At 41.1% G+C, this 23,105-nt stretch overlaps 1 protein-coding gene across 5 annotated transcripts in view; it reads left to right on the forward strand.

Moving 5' to 3' along the window:
* Positions 1 to 23,105, forward strand: part of IGF2BP3 (insulin like growth factor 2 mRNA binding protein 3) — a 155,487-nt gene that overhangs the window by 100,355 nt on the left and 32,027 nt on the right. For 2 of the 5 annotated variants that reach the window (XM_065542204.1, XM_065542205.1), the window contains exons 4-8: positions 7,693 to 7,785; positions 8,199 to 8,250; positions 8,343 to 8,406; positions 18,946 to 19,227; positions 22,822 to 22,956. In XM_065542204.1, coding sequence (XP_065398276.1) covers positions 7,693 to 7,785; positions 8,199 to 8,250; positions 8,343 to 8,406; positions 18,946 to 19,227; positions 22,822 to 22,956 — 626 coding nt within the window. The remainder of the gene's footprint in view (positions 1 to 7,692; positions 7,786 to 8,198; positions 8,251 to 8,342; positions 8,407 to 18,945; positions 19,228 to 22,821; positions 22,957 to 23,105) is intronic. The other 3 variants (XM_005549984.4, XM_074035354.1, XM_074035355.1) reach the window with 2 other exon arrangements.

The raw sequence follows: 23,105 nt of genomic DNA on the forward strand, positions 1-23,105 counted from the left end.
AAACTGGTTCTGTTTGTCCGTGTGCAGTGGAAAGCCAAACACCAAAGCATAGGTTCTTTTGTAAAGAGAAAAGTTCGTGGTAAGACTGTCAAGCAAGGAGACGGTCAGGCTCAAATCTGTCACCCCCAGGTGGGGGCTGGGACATACTTTATAGACAGAGGTTAATGAGGTATGATCTGATTGAATCTTACAGTGATCTGATGCCAGGAGGTGTGATCTGACTGGATCATACCAGGAGGTGATACCAGGACTCAATCTGATTGGATCATGGATCACGTCATGTGGTGTCCACTTCTTAATTTGGTCCTGTCTCAGTCCAGGCACTTAGGTTCTGCTTGTGGTTGCATGCGTGATTCATCTGGACAGGCTCAGGTTACAGAACTTGCAAGCTGGGGATCCATGGCAACTGAAGAACAAATCACCATTTTGTCACACAAAGTTGAACCAGACTAGGCTGGTTCTGTTTATGATTCTTGGCCAAAAGGCCAAGAAGCGATCAATAATACTTCAAAGTTTAAAATGCAAAACTAGGCCATTACCTGGTAAAGTTGCTCTTAGTATTTTTTTAACAGCTTTATTGAGATATAATTCACATACTATGCAATTCGCCATTTAAAGTGTACAATTCAATTAATTTTTTGGGTTTTTTGTTTTTTTTTTTAGTTTTTTTTTTTTTTCTTTCTTTCTTTCTTTTTCTTTTGAGATGGAGTTTTGCTCTTGTGGCCCAGGCTGGAGTGCAATGGTGCGATCTCAGCTCACCACAACCTCTGCCTCCCGGATTCAAGTGATTCTCCTCCTCAGTGTCCTGAGTAGCTGGGATTACAGGCATGCGTGATCACGCCCGGCTAATTTTGTAGTTTTAGTAGGTATGGGGTTTCTCCATGTTGGTCAGGCTGGTCTCAAAACTCCTGACCTTAAGTGATCCGCCCTCTTGGGCCTCCCAAAGTGCTGGGATTACAGATGTGAGCCACTATCCTGGCTTAGTATGTTAATAGATAATGTGCAACTATCACCACAATTTTAGGACATTTTCATCACCTCAAAAATAAACATTTATCGCCCTCCACTTTCACTTTCCTCAGCCCATAGAAACCACTAATCTACTTTCTGTCTATAGTAGAGTTCCCTATTCTGAACATTTCATACAAATGAAATCATATAATAAGTAGTTTTGTGTGACTGTCTTTTTCACTTAGCATAATGCCTTCTTTTCTTTCTTTTTTTTTTAATTTAAAACCACTATACTAACAAGGTAACATAATACTTTCAAGGTCTGTCTATATTGCAGTATGTATAAGTACCTCCCTTTTATGGTACTTTTATTGAATAATATTCCATTGTACAAATATACCACATTTGTTTCCATTCATCAGTCAGTAAGCATTCATTCAGGTTGTTTCTACTTCAGACTATTATAAGTGATCTTAATTTTGTACTACTACATTCAGGAAGTGATAATCTTTGCATTTTTCATGGGATTCTTTCTGTACTGTTTATACGTTTGGATGAACTTTTTTTTTTTTTTTAAATAGATGGAGTCTGTTGCCCAGGCTGCAGTGCGGTGGTGCAATCTCAGCTCACTGCAACCTCCGCCTCCCGGGTTCAAGGATTCTTCTCCCTCAGCCTCCCAAGTACCTGGGACTACAGGTGCATGCCACCATGTCCAGCTAATTTTTGTATATTTAGTAGAGATGGGGTTTCACCATGTTGGCCAGGCTGGTCTCAAACTCCTGACCTCAAGTGATCCACCCACCTCAGCCACCCAAAGTGCTAGGATTATGGGCGTGAGCCACTGCACCCAGCTGTGGATGAACTTTTTTTAAAAAAAGGCTGAACATTTGAGGCTTTCACGTCCTAAATACATAATAGGGGGGAATTCAAGAACGACATTTTCAATGAGGGTTTACTTTGCATTTATACCCCTCCTCCCTCCCCTGTCACTGGAATTTAAACTTACCTACGCATAGAGAAATGTTTCCTTTCTGGTTTAAGATTTTATTTGGGTATGGGAACTTGTGAAAGTGTTGGAAATATACAGTGGAAGCCTTTTTGGTTTTTTTTCATGTTTTTTTTGTTTGCTTTGTTTTTTGTTTTTTGGGTTTTTTTTTTTTTGCCTTTAAGACTGTTTAAAAGAAATATTTGTGGTTGACATAGAAGGATTAGTGGTACTGAGAGGGGACAAGAATCTAGGAGACAAAAACAGGCACATAAATAGTTTATGTGACAGGTAACAGGAACACTGTCTTCCTGTTTAATGCAGAATTAAGCAAAATGCGGCCAGGCACGGTGGCTCACACCTGTAATCCCAGCACTTTAGGAGGCTGAGGCAGACAGATCACTTGAGCTCAGGAGTTCAGGACTAGCCTGGCCAACGTGGCAAAACTTTGTCTCTACTATAATACAAAAAGTAGCCAGGCGTGGTGGCACATGCATGTAATCCCAGCTACTCAGGAGGCTGAGGCACAAGAATGGCTTGAGCCTGGGAGGCGGAGGTTGCAGTGAGCCAAGATCATGTCACTGCACTCCACTGAGACTCTGTCTTTAAAAAAAAAAATGAAAAAAAAAAAGCAAAATGTCAGAACTTATCAAGTGTAAGTTGTATTTATTCTTTGACAGTTCAGGGGGCTGGAGTGGCATGATACCATTTGGTAGCCCTTGACATAAAAGAGCATATTCAGATAATGGCCTGCCTTAAGATTGATGGGGTTACTATAGTACAGTTCAAGTCGTTTTGGGGGGTTGGAAATCCTTTTGAGATTTGGGAATCTTATTAGGCTATTGACAGCCCTCTCCCTATTCTGTTGTCATTACTTCCAAACCTTGTACATGAAACTTTGAGTAAGACATCAGAGATCCACTGAAATCCATCTATGGGGTGTATGTAAAATCTCCTAAGTTGTGTTAAATTTTTTCACAGCTAGGTACCAAGATTGAATCTGCACCTATTTCTTCTAAGGATTAGAAGGCTTTTTGTTTGTGTTTTTTTGTTTGTTTGTTTTAAAGTCATGCTTGTTGAAGTTTTATTTACAGACAATAAAATTTACCATTTTAAAAAAGTGCACAGGATTGTAGTTTCTAGTTACCTTTCTAAAGACTTTATATGGCCGGGTGTGGTGGCTCACACCTGTAATCCCATCACTTTGGGGGCCGAGGCAGGTGGATCACTTGAGGTCAGGAGTTCAAGACCAGCCTGGGCAACATGGTGAAACCCTGTCTCTACTGAAAATACAAAAATTAGCTGAGTGTGGTGTCTTGTGCCTGTAATCCCAGTTACTTGGGAGGCTGAGACAGGAGAATCACTTGAACCTGGGAGGTGGAGGTTGCAGTGAGCCAAGATTGTACCATTGCACTCCAGCCTGGGTGATAGAGTAAGGCTGTTAAAAAAAAAAAAAAAGACTTTACCTACACAGAAGTTGACAACCAATAGCATTTATCTGTTCTTAGGAATAGAATGTTTAACTATACAAGCAATTGTGTTTTGAATATATGCAGTGAAAATTTTAATGTATATTTCTTCTCGTGTGTGTGTGTGTGTGTGTGGTTTTATAACTTTAACATATTTGATGATCTGTGGCTAGTTCTCATCCGCATTGACTATAGATTTTTGAAAGTGGTAATAGGTACACAGGTAATCAAAATATAGAGCTTGTTTGGCGAATCTTCATTTTCATTACATTTCCTGGACAGCTGCTCACATATTATCGTATAGGACATTCCTTATTCCTTTGGTCCAGACAACTTTGTTGAGCCTCGTGTCTGTGAACACGTGTCTCCTTCTTAGCAAATTTCCAGATCTCTTTGAATGCCCAGGGTCAGTCTTTTTTTTTTTTTTTTTTTTTTTTGGAGACGGAGTCTCGCTCTGTCCCCCGGCTGGAGTGCAGTGGCGCGATCTCGGCTCACTGCAAGCTCCACGTCCCAGGATCATGCCATTCTCCTGCCTCAGCCTCCTGAGTAGCTGGGACTACAGGCGCCCGCCACCGCGCCCCGTTAATTTTTTTGTATTTTTAGTAGAGACAGGATTTCACCGTGTTAGCCAGGATGGTCTCGATCTCCTGACTTTGTGATCCACCTGCCTCGGCCTCCCAAAGTGCTGGGATTACAGGCGTGAGCCCCCATGCCTGGCCAGGGGCAGTCTTCTTGAAGCACGCTCTGTGGATACCCTTGTGAATGCTGATGATGTGTTCTCAGGTCATCAACTTGTTGGTGGCAGAGCAGCCCTTCTTCTCACAACCCTTCTTTGTAGAAGCCATTCTACCAGGCCTAACTTGGAAAGGAAGAGCATGAAAGGATTGTCCCCTGATTTTTTAAGTTAAAAAGTTTACCTGTATCATTTATATGATTATATGATACAGGTTGTATACATATATATAAACATAAATGTATGTATATATAATTGTGTGTGTATATAAGTATTTATCACTTTGGCACTGTAGCTTTTGAAGAATATTTGTTGCCTTGGCATTATTGTAGGTTTAGTCGGTATTGTTTATAGATCACAGGTGTTTAACTTTTGTAGTGTTATCTCTAAGAGTAATAAAAGTTAAGGTGGCATAAGGTAATCTGTGTGGAGACTAATATACTTAATTACTGAACAAATTGCTTTTCAGAAGAATTAAGAAGGATGTTTAATTAAACAAATTGGCAACTACCTCCTACTCCCTAAACCCCTCCTCTACCCCTACCTCCATCCAAGTTGCTATAAAGCTGTACTATTAGTACTATTAGTACTAAAGCTGTACTATTAGGCTTTCATTTAAAAACTAAATTTTATTTTGAGACAGAGTCTTGCTCTGTTGCCCAGGCTGGAGTGCAGTGGTGCAATCTCAGTTCATTGCAACCTCCACCTCCCAGGTTCAAGCAATTCTCTTGCCTCAGCCTCCTGAGTAGCTGGGAATACGGGCATGTGCCACCACGCCTGGCTAATTTTTGTATTTTTAGTGGGGATGGGGTTTCACCATGTTGGCCAGGCTGGTCTCAAACTCCTAACCTCTAGTGATCCACCTGCCTTGGCCTCCCAAAGTGCTGGATTACAGGCATGAGCCACTGTGTCTGGCCCTAAAAGCTAAATTTTAAATGACATATTAAACTGGCAACTACCCCCTACTCCCTGAACCCCTCTGCTACCCCTGCCTGCATCCAAGTTGCTATAAAGCTCTACTATTATTAGTGTGGCTTTCATTTAAAAACTAAATTTTGATGATAGACATACTTTTCCTCCTGCCTTCATTACTGAAGGTGGAATGAATTTGTTAGAATTCTGACTTAAGTATGAAGTAAAACATTTTTTGTATTGAAAAAATTTCATTTTTGTTTAGAAAATTAGGGTTGCCCCCTCCTCCCCCCTTTTTTTTTCTTTTTTCTTTTTTTTTTTTTAAGTGCAGTCTTGCTCTGTTTCCCAGGCTGGAATGCAATGGTGTGGTCTCAGCTCACTGCAAGCTCCGCCTCCCAGGTTCAAGTAATTCTCCTGCCTCAGCCTCCTGAGTAGCTGGTATTACAGGCACCTGCCACCAAGCCCAGCTAATTTTTTGTGTTTTCTTCTTTCTTTCTTTCTTTTTTTTTTTTTAAAGACAGAGTCTTGCTCTGTCACCCACGCTGAAGTGCAGTGGCACGATCTCAGCCCACTGCAACCTCTGCCTCCTGGGTTCAAGCCGTTCTCCTCAGCCTCCTGAGTAGCTGGGACTACAAGTGCATACCACCATGCCCAACGAATTTCTGTATTTTTAGTAGAGACAGGGCTTCACCATGTTGGCCAGGCTGCTCTCGAACTCCTGACCTCGTGATCTGCCCACCTCGGCCTCCCAAAGTGCTGGGATTACAGATGTGAGCCACCGTGCCCTGCCACTATTTTTGTATTTTTAATAGAGACGAGGTTTTGCCATGTTGGCCAGGCTGGTCTTGAACTCCTGACCTCAGGTGATCCACCCACCTCGGCTTCCCAAAGTGCTGGGATTACAGGCATGAGCCACTGTGCCCGGCCATCCTTGTTTTTAATTTAAGGAATTATGTGTTGTATATTTTCTCTTTGAATGGCAGCGTGAGAGATTTCTTAATTTTTGGCCTTTATAAAATGAGTCTGTGATCAACATCATATGGCAAATTCACCTATAAAACAGACAAGCACTTTTACAGAGTACCCTTCCTATAAGATATACCAGGATTTCCTCCTCTGAAGTATTCACTTCACTCATGAAATATTTGAATGTCTTTTTGTGATTAACAGTAGCTGTAATCAGAGACAAAGATTAATGTGCTTCTGTGTGTATACCTCATGCAAAAGAGATTTACCAAATAATAATTCAGTTTACCTCATGCAAAGGAAATTTACCAAATAAAAATAAATGAAAGGGCATTTCACTCATAAATAGGTATTAACCTTATTTAAAAGAAAAACCAGGCCAGGCGCTGGGTCATGCCTGTAATCTCAGCACTTGGGGAGGCTCAGCTGGGACGATCTCTTGAATCTGGGAGTTTGAGACCAGTCTGGGCAGCATAGTGAGACCCCCATCTCTACGAAAAACTTAAAAATTAGCCAGGTGTGGTGGCATGCACCTGTAGTGCTGGCTACTCAGAAAGCTGGTGTGGGAGGATTGCTTGAGCCCAGTGGTTGAGGATACAGTGAGCTATGGTCGTGCCACTGCACTCCAGCATAGGTGACAGTGAGACCCTGACCCAAAACTAAAAACAAAAGCTCACCCCCAGACAAACCATGTTATATGTTTCAAACTGGAAACAGTAGACAAAAGCCTAAAATATACCACCTAAGATAAAACTTCATTTAGAAGAAATTGCTTAAGTTTAGTAGTAAATTATCATAAAAATTTGTTTTCTAATGGTTTACTGTTTCCTGGTGCCTGAAAAACATTTTCAAGGAACAGCCTTTTTAACTTTGCAGTTAGGCTAGGGCTAACATCTGTAATCGCGGCACTTTGGGAGGCCAAGGCAGGAGGATTCCTTGAGCTCAGGAGTTTGAGACCAGCCTGGGCAACATAGTGAGACCTCATCTCTACAAAAAAATTTAAAAATTAGCTCAGGGTGGCGCTGTGCACCTGTAGTGCCCGCTGCTTGGATGGCTGAGGTGAGAAGATCACTTAAACTCAGAAGGTTGAGGCTGCAGTGAGCTGTGATCATGTCACTGCACTCCAGCCTGGGTGACATAGCAAGACCCTGTCTCATACATACATACATACATACATACATAAGAAAATTTGTAGTTAAATTGGTGAGTAAGTAGTTTGCTATTATTTACAGAAGCTTACTTGGTTTTGCTATAGCTCTTAGAAGCTAAGGACACCTGAATTTGGTTTATATTGACGAGACATACATCTGCAGTTGATATTACAATAAACGTAGAGTTACTGTTTTAACAGCCTCTCCATTTGGATAACATGCGTACTCTAATAATACAGCTACAGGAAAGATGGTGAAAACATAGATAACTTCAGATTGTACATTTTCCAACCCTGTGTAGACTAAGAAATGTTCGCTTCATTTCATACTTTTGCTGTCTATGTATTTATGTTGGGCTTTAAATTCGACTCCAGGTAGAGTATGCACTGTGCTGTCTTCATTTTGCTAGCCTGCCTTGAGCAATCTGTTCTGTAAGAACCATTAGAGCTGTAAAGGAAGTCCTTTGGAAAAGAACATATTATAGATAAAACTTTAGTTTTTTTCTCTTTTTATTTTATTTTTTAGAGATGGGGTCTCACTATGTTGACCAGGCTGGTCTCGAACTCCTGGCCTCAAGCAATGCTCCCATCTTGGCCTCCCAAAGTGCTAGGATTACAGGTGCGAGCCACCACCCCCCGTTAAACTTTAGTTTTTAACTTGGTCCCTTATCTAGTGACTTTGTATACAAGTAGAAAGTATGATGATGTGTTTGTGTATGTGTGAGAAATATATGCTCCTTCTTCAGCCTCAGGAACCAGGCGGCTGTGACTTTGCATACTTTGCTGAGCCGGTGTTACTTCTTGGTTAGCCCTAGGAAATGAGATTAATGTCAGGGATCTAGGAGAGGGCAGAAGAGACAAGTCTGAGTGTGGTATTTGTGGTATCCATCCCTTAGTTTGGCAGTCCAAAGCCCCAGATAATTTTTTGGCTCTTTTCCATCACAATTACTTAGTGATTTTAAGACATATTCCTGCCCTTGATAATAACTTGGGAAACTCAAAATTTTTAATTTTCTCTCCCCCTCCTGATAGGTGCTGGATAGTTTACTAGTCCAGTATGGAGTGGTGGAGAGCTGTGAGCAAGGTACATGTCTTCTGAATTGCTTTCAAATTTGTAAAAGGAAGGAAGTAGAAATAAAACTAACTTTTATTTTCTTTGTTTTTCTCTTCCTCTAGTGAACACTGACTCGGAAACTGCAGTTGTAAATGTAACCTATTCCAGTAAGGACCAAGCTAGACAGTAAGCAGCTTGAAACTTTTAATCTTTATATAATAACTAAGTTAAGTACAGTAACATATTTTGTGGATTTCTCAATTGATAAGGGCTGGTGGGTGGCAGAGAGAAGCTTTATTTTACAAAGTTTGACCCTGTAATCGTACCTTTCTTTTTAAGTTTGAATGTCTAATAAGAATCTACATTGGTTAAAGTTGTATTACATTTTCAATATATCTTTAATGCCAATAATAGAGTGGTCTAGTATGAAACTAAATCACACCCTATTTGCAGAAACTCTGGGCCTTGGTATTGTTGCCAAATAACGTAAAGTCTCTCCCCCTCTCCCAGTCTTGTATGACACATATATTATTGCTATTTTATCTAAAGCTGGTAAGTTGGATCATGTGTTAAACAACAGTGTTAAATGTTAAGTCTTCTTACTCACTGATTACCTGATTACTATTGTCATTTAGGAGCGTGCAGACGTTGGATCAGTGTAATTTGCTCTTAGATTTATGGGAAAAAATATATTCCAGTGCAGTAAAAACAGGCAGTACTTTACAGATCAAACAGTCTCCCCTAGGAAAAGATAATTCTGTAGGCTTGAAATGATCTAATAAACTGAGCACTAGAGAGAGAAATGGGGGTCCCACAAATTTATGGCCTTTAACAGATCTGCTCAGAATATGAACATGAAAGAATGGCATACAAAGTGCTCAGTAGCACAGCACTGGGTGTTAGGTGACTATGGAAGCCTGAACTACCTCCAGATACCATACTGGAAGGAGCAGACTGACTGTCCTCTGTGTCAGACAGGTGAAAGAAAAGACCACACTGGCTGACTCTGAGCCCTGAAGGGGAAAGGTAAAATGAGCTGCAAGAGTAGGACCTCAGCTAGGTTACTAAAGGCAATACTCACTTGGGAGGGACTATGAAAGGAAAGATAAGACTGAGAAGAAGATGGAAATGTGTATAAGGTAAATGGAACTTTATTTGTAAAATCAATAACACTCACATGGTTCAAAATATAAAAGATTTGAAGATGCACATAGTACAAATCTTCCTCCTAGTATTACTCCCCAACTACCTCTTCTCTTGGGAGATAACCATGTGGAAAACAAATGCTACATGTATCTATTCCTGCTTTTACACAAATGATACCATAGCATTTGAATGTTTTGTGTATATAAATATATTTTTTATAGTTACATAGTACTTGATTGTACAGATATGGCATGACTTTGATTAATCTCAGTTTGGATATTTAGGTTGTTTCCAGTCTCTTGCAGTTATGAACAATATCGTAGTGAATCTCTTTTTGCGTGTCACGTGTATGCAAGCATGTATCTGTATGATAAATTCCCAGAAGTAGAACTGCACTTTAAATTTTGTTGTAGAGCTTGAGCTAGTTTAAATTCTCATCAGCGTTGTGGGGGTGTCCATTTCTCCAATTCTCCCCAACACAGGACTTTATCACACTTTCCCAATCTAGTATGTGAAAGTGATATATCATGTTAATTTTCACTTTTCCCATAAGTGAGAGTGGAGGCTTTTAATATGTTTAAACACATTCTGTTATTTCTTCTGTTTGTATCCTTTGTTCATTTAAAATTTTTTGGCAATTTGCATAAGGTCTCAGACATGATGGAAATTGTGGTATGAGTCATAAAACAAATTGATTTTTCTTTCTCTTCTTTTTTTGACTAATTTTGTTCTTCAGTTGTATCACGTAAGAAGACCAGGAAAATTTTACCTTTTATACCCTCAGTAGAATGAGGGATAAAAGTGAGGGCAGTGAGAAAGTAGAGGCTCCATAGTGTTTTAATTTTTATTTATTTTGAGGCTGGGTTATGAGACTGGCAATTTTTTTTATTTTTTTATTGTATATTTTGTAGACATGGGGTTTCACCATGTTGCCCAGGCTGGTCTTGAACTCCTGGGCTCAAGTGATCTGCCCACCTTAGCCTCCTAAAGTGCTGGGATTACAGGCGTGAGCCGCTGTACCTGGCCATGTTTTACTTTACAAAGATTTATATTGAATACTTGGTAGAGCCAAGTCCCTGTTGGAAAATATGAGATAATGTGATAAACCCAAGGATATTTGGAGATTGTCAGAGGCCTGTTGTTGTGGCCTTATTTGAAAACTTAAATTAGCTAAGGGGAAACAAAATGCTTATTTAACAGTTAATTAGTTGAATGGGAGAACATAAGTTGGAGACATAAGCTATATAGCTTTCAAGAGGCATAAGATTTTGGTAAGGATAAAGTAATTGATATTTAGCCTTCCTTCTTTGAAAACAGACAAACAGAGCATTAAGACTGCAAGCACAGGAAAGGTAGACTGGCCAGTCAAGGCAGAATTATTGCTGAAAAGAATCCTAACCACGACAGCAAACTGAACGTAGATACCCTGGTGTTCTCAAAATCTTTAGCGTGGTTGTTAAGAGATAGGTAGGCTTCCGTTGATCCCAAGGAGGAAGGAAAAGTCTGTTAGGAATTGTGTAATTAAGAATTAGGTAACTTAAATAAATTAGGCATTTCGATTAGGGAAGTAGTCTTCGTATCCTTTGTTCTAATATTCAGTCAGTTAACACCTATTAAATACTAAATACTGACCAAAAGTCGCCAATAAGAATATTTGGAGAGAGACTGCCTAATTTTAGTTCCTGCCAGTCAAGTGGCCTTATAGGAATATTGTTCTCATTCCCTCTGCAAGAATTCAAAGATGGAGAGAATTAGAAAGCAATGAGGTATTTAAAAAGTTAACGATCTAAGGAGTGGAAAACTCAGTTTTGTGTTACAGTGTTACAAAAATTGTTATTAGAGTTTTCTAATAAGCTTTTAAAAGGGATGTGGAATATATTTTCATTCTGTGAGGAGAATTAATTTTATTTGAGAGGCATTGGTTGTAGTAGAGAAGTGTAAACTCCAAAGTCAGGTAGCCCGGACTTAGTAACCTCGACTTCTGAGTTTCAGTTTTCTCAGCTACAAAGTGAAGATTAAAGAGAAACAAATATTTCTGCATATATGCATGTATTTATAGTTTAACCCACTGGTTTGGGCTGCTTGGAGCAGTTTGAAGTGGCTTGAGCCTGGGAAAGTCTGGTCCTTCCAGGACTGACTTTGAGGACTTCCAGTGAACCCTATAGGCCTGCTCCATGGGCTCCAAACATGACAGCCTGGTGTCATTTCTCCATGCCTTCTTTGGCAGGCCACCCAAAGCTCAATCTTTAGGTAAAAGGGCTATTTTGATAATTCTCAGTTTTCTCTTTGTAACAACTGTTGCTTGGAAGGCTATGTGACCTTGATGTACTTGTGAAGTGAACTTGGAGGTTGAGTTCAATTCCAGAGCCCAGTTTCTTGGAATAGACTGTGTGCCACCACTGTTCTAGCTGACGTTGGTCAAGTTAATCTGTCATGGTTCAGCCCCATTTCTGAAATGGGAATAACTATAGTCTTTAGCTAATGAGGCTACTGAGAAAACTAAGATAATGCCTCCAAAACATGTTTCATAATACCTATAAGGTAAGGTAGTCAGAGCTCAAAAGTTAGCAGCTATTAAGTATTTTTCCAACATGTTTGATTGCTGCTGCTGCCCCCCTGTTATTGTTTGGTATACTTCATTTCCAGTGATGGCTGGTCACTGATGCTGAGGAGCCAGGGACCTAGTTTTTTGTTTTTTTGAGACGGAGTCTGGCTCTGTCGCCCAGGCTGGAGTGCAGTGGCCGGATCTCAGCTCACTGCAAGCTCCGCCTCCCGGGTTTACACCATTCTCCTGCCTCAGCCTCCCGAGTAGCTGGGACTACAGGCGCCTGCCACGTCGCCCGGCTAGTTTTTTGTATTTTTTTAAGTAGAGATGGGGTTTCACTGTGTTAGCCAGGATGGTCTCGATCTCCTGACCTCGTGATCCGCCCATCTCGGCCTCCCAAAGTGCTGGGATTACAGGTTTGAGCCACCGCGCCCGGCCAAGGGACCTAGTTTTAACGTGGTTGTAGCTGCCTGTTACTTAAAGCTCTATGAATGTCATTTAAGAGGAGTCCTCAAATATGGCTGTCTTTAAGACAGAATTTAACATGGAAATTCCTGCCACCTTGTGGCTAAAATAAATCAAAGGTTAATAGCACACATGTTCTAGAAAATACTAATACGTGTGTTCATTTTAGGCTTAAGTCTTGAATTATTAAAATAAAAATTTGACAAGTTTAAATTTCAAATTCATTAGTTTCATTAAAAATGGAAGTATGTGTTTAGTGAATGCACCTTTTCTTGCTCCTCAGAGCAAGAGAGGCTCACCTTTTTCCTTCACTCTTCCAGAGATGTTGAGATAAGACAGTCAAGGACAGACATTACTCATGAGAGGATTTGTCATGTGTGACAAAGAAATAACCCCCTAGAAAATGTGTAGACATTGAGTTCTTACACTTTCTTTTGTTTGGGGTTATTCTGATGTTTTTGTTAGGGAATAGGAATGTTTATTCATACTTTAAGACTATCATTCTGAGGCAGGAGAATTGCTTGAACCTGGGAGGCGGACGTTGCAGTGAGCTGAGATCACGCCATTGCACTCCAGCCTGGGCGACAAGAGCAAAACTCCATCTCGAAAGAAGAAAAAAGAGAAAAAAAAACAAAAAAAAGAAACTATCATTGCAGTTCATTTGTATGACTGTGAAGATCTGTATAAGGTAAATGTGGTTATGGTTAGAAGTGTTTGAAGCAACTTCACCAGTGGCTAACGGTAAGAAAATTCCCATTTAAACTTTGACAATTGTGTCAATAAAAGACTTATTTTCAAAAAAGAAATAAAGCAGCGAGACAAAGGGATTTTTTGCCATTCAGGGATAACTTCACTGTTAAATTTGCCATAGTTTTGTAGACTTTGTCCCTTGCATTGTAACTTTCAGAATTACAAAGATCATTCTGCAGAGTTTTGTGTGTTTTTCCTTCAGTGTATTTATACTGATTCTAATCTCTGCATAGTGTTGGATCCTCACCACAGTTTACCTATCCCATCTTCTGTTGTGCATCATCTAGGGCATTTGCCCATACCGTTTCGTTTTGTTTTTAGAACCAATTTAGTCATGAAGCCCTACATTTGGGCTTTGTCCATATTTATTTCATTAAAGTACATCCTTAAAATCATATTACCCAGGCTTTCAGTAATGATTGCTGAATTGTGTCAACCCCTTATTCTTGGTACAAGGAGATCATTGAATTTATGACTTTTCAATAATGGGTTAAACTTCATTTTGTGAGGACCCTGTATTATATACAGGGTGACATCTGGGAATTAAAAAAGAGATTTTTAGACATGGAATTTTATTTATTTTATTTTATTTTATTATCTTTTGAGACAGATTCTCATTCTGTTACCCAGGCAGACTTGGGAGTGCAGTAGCACAATCATGGCTCAATGTAGCCTCAACCTCCTGGGCTCAAGCAGTCCTCCCACCACAGCCTCCCAAGTAGCTGGGACTACAGGCATGTGCCACTACACCCACCTAACTTTTTTTTTTTTTTAAGAGATGGGATCTCACTATGTTGCCCAAGCTGATCTCAAACTGCTGGGCTCAAGTGATCCTCCCTCCTTGGCCTCCCAGAGTGCTAGAATTAGAGGTGTGAGCTCCTGCATCCAGCCAGGCATGAAATTTGAGAGCTGAAAGGGACCATGAATCTGATCTTTTAGTTTTATTAGGGAGATGGCTAATGCCAAACAGGAAAATGACCTTTGGAGGATAACGTGGTTACTTAATGTTCAAGCTGGACTAGAATTCTGGTCTCTAGTCCGTATTCTTTTTTCACTATTCAGATCTGTACGTGTGGACTCTTGGGTACGTTTAACTTGTCTGGGTCTCATTTCTTCTCCTTTTTTCTTTCTCTTTCTCCCTCCTCAAGTTGAACTACTTATTGTCTCTATTGAGGCCCATTCAGCTCTAAACTGTGATCTACCCCAATGAACAATTTTTTTGTGTGTGTGGGGGAGACAAAGTCTCATTCCATCACCTAGGCTGGAGTGCAGTGGGGCAGTCTTGGCTCACTGCAACCTCCACCTCCCAGATTCAAGCAATTCTTATGCCTCTGCCTCCCAAGTAGCTGGAATTACAGGCTCACGCCACCCTGCCTGGCTAATTTTTGTACTTTAAGTAGAGACAGAGTTCTACCATATTGTCCAAGTTGGTCTTGAGCTCCTGACCTCAAGTGATCCACCCACCTTGGTCTCCTGAAGTGTTGGGATTACAGGCATGAGCCACTGCACCTCACCCCAGTAAACTTCTTATCAATACGATTAAATTCTACCAACTGGCAAAATTGCTCAGCATCTTCTCAGCAACCCTTAAAATAGCACCAAGAGCAAAGAGTCAAGTAATCACAGGATCCTGGCTAGGCGCTGTGGCTCACGCCTGTAATCCAAGCACTTTGGGAGGCAGAGGCAGGTGGATCACTTGAGGTCAGAAGTTCGAGACCAACCTGACCAATATGGTGAAACCCCGTCTCTAGTTTAAAAAAAAAAAAAAAAAAAAAAAAGTTAGCTGGGTGTGGTGGTAGACACGTGTAATCCCAGCTACTTGGGAGGAGGAAGGAGAATTGCTCAAACCAAGGAGGCTGAGGTTGTAGCAGTGAGCCGAGATCGCGTCATTGCACTCCAGTCTGGGCAAAAAAGTGAGAGTCCGTCTCAAAAAAAAAAACAAAAAAACAAAAACTGAATACATGTGTGTCAAATAATTATGACAGTTCATCTCATGTCTTGCATTTACGGTGTGTTTGGTGAAAATACTAAAAATTTTTTCCCCATGAACTCAGCAGATCACCATATGACATAGCTGAATAATAAACTTTGTGCCCAGAAAGGTTCTAGTAGTTGACTTAAATTCAGTAATTTAGGAGCTGCAGTCATGAGAAAGCCACCATTCTGCAGTTAGGTTCCTCCTGTACCTTTTCAGTTGTGTCTGAGTGTGGATGGAGCACTGTGATTTGAGGGTCAGGAACTCTGCTTAGATGGCAGTTAGATAGTAAGATACACTCAATAGTGGCTGTCTGCACTCTGCCTGGAACAGCCTTAGTTTTTAGCCATTGGGGCCCAGAAGGTACACTGGGGACTAGAGCCCCAGGCCACCTGACCTCTTCAGTGAGAGAATCTTTTCTTTTCCCCACAAGGAAAAATCTTTTTAAAGCAGCACAATAAAAATTAGAAGGCCAGGCGTGGTGGCTCACGCCTGTAATCCCAGCACTTTGGGAGGCCGAGGCAGGCGGATCACGAGGTCACGAGATCGAGACCATCCTGGCTAACACAGTGAAACCCCGTCTCTACTAAAAATACAAAAAAATTAGCTGGGTGAGGTGGCGGGCGCCTGTAGTCCCAGCTACTCCGGAGGCTGAGGCAGGAGAATGGCGTGAACCCGGGAGGCGGAGCTTGCAGTGAGCCGAGATCACGCCACTGCACTCCAGCCTGGGCAACAGAGCAAGACTCTGTCTCAAAAAAAAAAAAAAAAATAGACGTTAGTTTTTGCCAAGTTATAAAGTTGTTTCTTGTGATACATGTGACTATTTAGATGGTTCTGGAATATAGAAACATCTGGTAACTGATGTGTGTATACCTTGGTTTTACCCCAGGGAGAATGATATCTATCTGTATATGTCTATCTCAGTCAAGAAGAAAGTTATCTACCATTTTTGTAACATTAATGACTTAATTTACTAGTCAAAATATACTTATTCTCTTCTGAAGCTGGCAATACACCATTTATAATGAAAAAGGCTAGACTACCTTTTATGCCTAGATGTAATTGATGCCTTCAGTGGGTTCAGGTTTCCTGATTTTTTTGAAAGAACCTTCAATGATCTGTTTATTCCCGGCTTTAAAAACATTTAAGGCCGGGTGTGGTGGCTCACACCTGTAATCCCAGCACTTTGGGAGGCCGAGGTGGGTGGATCACCTAAGGTCGAGAGTTCGAGACCAGCCTGGCCAACACAACAAAACTCATCTCTACCAAAAATACAAAAATTAGCTGGGGGTGGTGGCATGTGCCTGTAATCCTAGGTACTCAGGAGGCCGAGGCAGGAGAATTGCTTGAACCCAGGAGGTGGAGGTTGCAGTGAGCCAAGATCACACCACTGCACTCCAGCCTGGACAACAAGAACAAAAGTCCGTTTCAAAAAAAAAATTAAAGCTGTTTTGAAAGAATCTGTAGTTGGTTGACTCTTCTGCAACTCCAACTTTTTATAACAAATATACACCATTAATACTAAAATTTATCAGCTGTTCTCTTCCTTTAGAAATAACGACAATATTTTAGGGCCCTTAATCCACATTCCCTTAAGGAAAAAGGGGCAGGAGGAAAGCACAGCATTAGGGGTCTGTCATCAAGTCATTGGCAAAGTAAGTGTGGCATGTGCCAGCTGTCACCCTCTGAAGCTTATGAAAAGAATGCCCTCTGACATAGAAATCACATGGAAATATCCCAAGACATGGTATTTAAAAAGAAGCCACAGAGCAGTGTACATCACAATCCCAATTATGCTTTTAACGAAGGTACCGAACATGAATACATGTGTTTGTAAACATATAGAAAGGACTGGTCCATTCATAGAAGTATGGCAGTGAGCAGCAGTTCTGGGAAGGGCCTTGGAGGGTTGGTGATGGTGCCAAAGCAACCACTTGCTACTTTCTGCATGACTGATCTTTTACAATAGAGTTCATTCATGTGCCAGAGAAGGTAGGACAGTGATAGAGGACTGAAGTGAGAAACCGAGAATCATTCTGGGCCGGAGAATGTCAGTGAGCCCTCTGGTTGCCCAGGTCTGCCTTCCAGGTCCTAGCCCTCAGTGACGTTTTCGGTGCTAGAACTGTCTCCCACTCTACCCCCTTCTTTCTATTTAGGTCAAGAATTGAGAGTAGATTTGCAAGTAAAGCAGTGTATAAGCCGGAAACGACCACACCAAGCAACTAGAAAGAGACCATTTTATGCCTGTTTTTCTTTCCCACCTGGGGTAAACTCAGGGCCATTGGAACAGAATCTGAGCAAAGAACCTGCGTGACATTGGGAAATGTGGGGACCTCTTTCTTTTTGTTTTTCATTTTGTTGTGCACTGGGGAGTTAGAAAGGGATGTATTATTAGGTGCATGTTTATGAAATCTGGGCTATATCCTCTCTACTAATTTATTATTTTCTCTTCTCAAAATAGAACACACACACACAAAATGAATACAAAACAAAACAAACCCAGAAAATAGAACACAACAATTTGGATGAATATACAATAAGTTAAAAGTTTCCAGATATGAGAGAATACATATGTACACTCATACATACTTACATAAAATTTTTAAATAGGCAGAATTAATCTATGGTGTTAGAAGTCTGCAAGGGGTAGGGGGGCAGTAACTACTAGAAGCAGGTACTGGTGGGGCTTCTGGGGCCCTGGTGTTTTCTAGTTCTGGATCTGGATGAGCGTGTTCACCTCGTGAAAATTCACTGAGATTTATGCTCAACATTTGGGCACGTTTCCTTGTGTGTTAAAATAAAGATCAAGAATGAAAAAGAGGCTGGGTACAGTAGCTCATGCCTGTAATCCCAGCACTTTGGGAGGCCAATGCCGCAGATCACTTGAGGTCAAAGAGTTCAAAACCAGCCTGGCCAACATGGTGAAACCCCATCTCTGCTAAAAATACAAAAATTAGCCAGGCGTGATGGTGCACGCCTGTAATCCCAGCTACTCAGAAGGCTGAGGCACAAGAATCGCTTGAACCCTGGAGGCACAGGTTGCAGTGAGCCAAGATGGCTCCACTATACTCCAGCCTGTGTGACAGAGCAAGACTCTGTCTCAAAAAAAAAAAAAAAAAACCAGATGAAAAAGAGAGAAACTCTCCCAAAATAGTGTGGTAGAGTGGGCAGATTAGAAAGTAATTCTCTTTCTTTGGTTTATCACCACCCTTGCCTCTTTGCCCCAAATCAGATCATTAACCACAAAGTCAGGGACCACTGTTTTCTCAGGGACTGGCTCATAATAGGTACTGAGTGTGACTGGTAGAATTTAATACTCAGGATAGTTTGTGAATAGTTTAGAGATATTTGTGCACTGCTTCTTAAAATGGTTTTAAATACTTCACATTTTAGAGGGTGAAGTAAAAGAGGTATGTATTTCTAATGTCTCTTCCACTGTGATTTGGAAACATTAGCCAAGGCAAGAAGCCCACTTGCCTTCTCTCTTGCTGCTTAGCTATTCTAAACTGTTAATAACCTTATGGGTTAAACTTAACCAAGAGTTTGACAAAATGTTTTTTGTTTTTCTATTTTTCACTAAGTAGATGGCACATAAGTTCCCTCTGGAAACTTGTGGCCTTTTTCCCCGCTGCGCCTGTCTCAAAGGAAAATGTGTGCAGGTGGTGGTGGTGCAGGGCGAGGAGGGGGAGGATTATGTGTGTTGCAGGTTTGCTGCTTGTGCTGGGGCTTTACTCAGAAGTTTATAGCTAGTAATGCTGAGTAGAAGAGATGGGTGTTGTTTTGCTAAAAGATGTATCGTATAGACTGATTCCTTTTCCCAAACCTGCCCCTTTTCAACTTTCAGAGCACTAGACAAACTGAATGGATTTCAGTTAGAGAATTTCACCTTGAAAGTAGCCTATATCCCTGATGAAATGGCCGCCCAGCAAAACCCCTTGCAGCAGCCCCGAGGTCGCCGGGGGCTTGGGCAGAGGGGCTCCTCAAGGCAGGGGTCTCCAGGATCTGTGTCCAAGCAGAAACCATGTGATTTGCCTCTGCGCCTGCTGGTTCCCACCCAATTTGTTGGAGCCATCATAGGAAAAGAAGGTGCCACCATTCGGAACATCACCAAACAGACCCAGTCTAAGTGAGTATGCTGAGTGTATGGTGGGTGTTCAGGAGAATTCCCCTTGGAATCTTAGCAGTGTGTCGTTCTGGTACTTGGTGCCCTTCTGAACGCAGCCATGAGGCCTCCTTGTACAGTACTTGGGAAATGTATAAAAATCTTGCAGTATCTTGGTGTTCATTTCATATAAATCTGGAGCTAATCCTGAGTCTCAAACGAAACCTCAGATTTTCACACATGAATGGAAAACAAATGATACCTAATCCTCTTCTGGTTGGGGAGGCTCTGGAAGACAGACAGGCAGCTTCTAGGTTGTTCTCTGTTCCACCCCTTACCCCCCACCTCCCCTCATTGCTTTTAGAAGTAATTTTCTGGGTCCAATCCGTTTTATTTGTGGCCTCAATACAGAGATAGTTTTTCAGTCTTGCCTTACTCGAATCACTCATCTTATTTATCCAAATTTTTCCTGTGATTAAGCCATGTGATTAGAATGGCTTTTTCTTCTGGATATTTTTTGATGTTTTTAATTGGTGGGCTTTAAGGGATTGGAAGATTCCCATCCAAATGTTGGAGCTAATTATCATGAGCAGAAAGCAGGAACTATTTGTTTTTATTTACTACTGTAGCCCCAGGGCCAAGGCCAGGGCCTTGCTGCATAGAAGGATCTTCTATTTGTCAAATGACTAAAATGACTACATGTGAATTATGCTTGAAGCCCTTCACGTGTGTCTAAGATACTTCTCAGTCCTCATGCATTGTATGTTGTTTTGCTTTAGAAACCATGCTGTTGTACAGTATGTGGATATTTTTTGACCCAGAGAAGCTTGGTGACAAGCTCTGCCCCCCATACCTAGCTCGGTAACGTGCTACAGGGCACATCTCTGGGCCTGTTACTAACGTTTTTCCTGAAGAACCTGTGAATGTGCTGGGAAAAAGAGGTTGTATCCAAAAATACCATCCTGTAAGCCTTGGGCCAGCTACAGAAATGACAAGATTATTTTGCCTTTTAAATTGAGAAAGGAGAATGATTTTTTTTAATGTGATCCGACGAAATAAGCTTAATCTTTCCCTAAAAGTTAGAACTACACTGCTGTGTATACTTTATGTGTTTGTTCCAGCAGGCCTAAGAGCACATGCGTATTCATCATAGGCACCATGCCTGCATTGGACTAGCTGACCCATTTCTCATGCAGAACCAAAAAGAACTGTACTAAGAGGTGGTCTACACCCACCTGCTCCCTGCAGTGACATCTGATCCTGCCTTCCCCTGCTTTGAAGCAGGAGATGTTGGGTGCTGGTTACCTGAATGCAAAATTAATGGCCCTGACCTCATCATGTAGGAGTGGGAAAGACAATTGGACCATAACCATAACCTAGTCAGTCGGCTTGGCTTTTATCTTAAAATTTAAGGGCTTCTTGCTTCCCTTGATCCACCGTTACCTGCAGAAATTCTTTATATGGCTTCCCTTCCTTGTCATGTAGCAGATTAGAATTGTTCCTTTTCGAGCTATTCATTTCTCTGTCAGATGAAAGAGCTGTGACTTAAATTGAACTGTTTGTTTTACTTAAGGCAGGAAAATGGGGATGGGGAAGGGAAGCAATCTTTGTTATATCCGAGGATTCATTTGCAGAGCTCTGCCAGTGGATTTAATTAACTCTTGACATTGAAATTAGTCATTATCAGAACCTCTGTTTCTGGAATGGTCTCAGAGGGCCACTTTAACCTCCAAAGCCACATTCCCTTCTCTCAGGGGATCGGAGTTTAGTAATCCAGGCACAGTGAAAGGGTGGAAATAAACTGCAAAGAAGGATGCTAATGTGTTACTGGAAGACACGCATCACTGAAAGTGACTGGGGATTGAAACAGCAGCTGGGAAGATGACTCCTAAGATTGGGACTGTTACCTAAGACACTATTTTTTTTATTAGTTATTTTTAGGTAGCCCTTAATTTGTTTCATGCCCTTATTTTTAGTTTTCTTTCACTCTTGAGGTGTAAAGCTTTAGATTTCAACCAAACATTTAGGAAAATGAAAGCCAAACCTTGATTTTATTGGCACGATCAAGTGGTCACTCTCACGGCCATGAGTTATTTAGGTCTTTAAGTGTTTGAGTGGCCAGAGGAACTCAACAAACACTTAATTTTCCCAAAAACACACATTTTTGAGTAGCTGATTTTCTTTCTTGTACTTTTTAAATAACAGCAGACATATTTAATTCAAAACATATAAATATGTAAATTAAAAAGTTACCATTCGTCTCACCCGGGTAGCCATTGGTAAGTTGGGGATGTATCTCTACAGGATTTGTTGCCTGTATCTACTAACATGTGTGACTTTAAAAAAGAAATCATGTCATGATATGAATTGCATTATTTCACTTAAGGACTTTGTACTATGTTGGTACCTGTAGTTTTACCACATTTTCAAAAACATCTGTATGATATGAATATACTGTTACTTAACCATCTCTTCCTACATTTAACCATCTCTTCCTGCAATTAGATAATTCTGACTTTCTGTCTGTCAGAAATGGAACCTTCCCATGCCAGTGGTTCTCAACCATAAATGATCATCTCACTGCCCCAACCCCCGTGGACATTTGGCAATGTCTGGAGACATTTTTGGCTGTTAGAGTTGAGAGAGAGGCATGCTACTGGCATCTAGTAGGTGGAGGCCAGGGATGTTGGTAAATTTCCTACAATGCAGAAGACACCCCACCCACAGCAAAGAATCTGGCCCAAAAAGTCATTAGTGCCAAGGGTAAGAAACATCGCTCTTGGCCCACGTATGAGACTGTATCTGTAGATATTACTAGGAGTAGATGTTACAGGAAGTACAGTTCTTGAGTCACAAGGTGCTCAGCATTTTGCTGAACCAGTTTGCTCTATACTCCTAGCAAAAGTGTTGAGTGTGCCCTGTTACCCATCATCTTGCACATATTTTTTTCTATCTCAATTTTTTAAAAAGTTTAGAAGAAAATGACATTCTTTTAACTGGCAGACATATAATTACTAGTGAAATTAAACATCATTTTGAGTTTATTGACCACTTGCTTTTCTTGAAGTAGAATTGTCATCTGTCTAGGTTCCATTCCTATCACTGTTTGTTGCAGACTTTCCTCTCTGAAGGAGGCAAAATGTGGGAAGAACCTTGCAAAGAGGGGAGCAGACTGGTGAAATCTGCTCATCCAATGAATGAAGAGTGACATACTGCGCAGAATAAGCAGTTCAACTTGGCTTGTGGGATTCCAGTTCCTCTCTTGGCATGCCCTCCAGTTCCTATTTGTTTTAGAGCAGATTGAATCCAGGCTCTTTGTCATGAGACATTTGTTCTGTGGCATCTGAAAGGAAGCTGTAAGCACAAACAGCTTGGGTAGAATGAAAAGATGTCCCTGCTTGGTTGGATTGAGGAAAGAGAAAGGGGAGTGTTCCTAGAATTAAAACTTGCCTCCTAAGGCATTGATGTTGACAGCTTATTGAAAGTTTATGCTCTTGAGGGAAGTGAGTCATCTGCTTTGCCCTGAAGCCCTATGACTTTGCAATTGGTAATTACGGACTCCACTGTGAATACACGCTTACTGCTCTGGTTTTCCTCTCTGCTTGCACCCACTATCAGAATCGATGTCCACCGTAAAGAAAATGCAGGGGCTGCTGAGAAGTCAATTACTATCCTCTCTACACCTGAAGGCACCTCTGCGGCTTGTAAGTCTATTCTGGAGATCATGCATAAGGAAGCTCAAGATATAAAATTGTGAGTAAAGAAAATTGTCCTGTGAAAGAGGTTGATATTTGTGCTCTTGTATTTTTGATATCTCTGACACAATTCTTGGGAATTGCCAACAAACAAAGGGAAATTATACCTGATGAGCTACAGTGGCTGGCACTGTTGATTTGGTCGTG

This window comes from Macaca fascicularis, chromosome 3 (genome assembly GCF_037993035.2).
Source record: "Macaca fascicularis isolate 582-1 chromosome 3, T2T-MFA8v1.1".
NCBI classification, from domain to species: domain Eukaryota; kingdom Metazoa; phylum Chordata; class Mammalia; order Primates; family Cercopithecidae; genus Macaca; species Macaca fascicularis.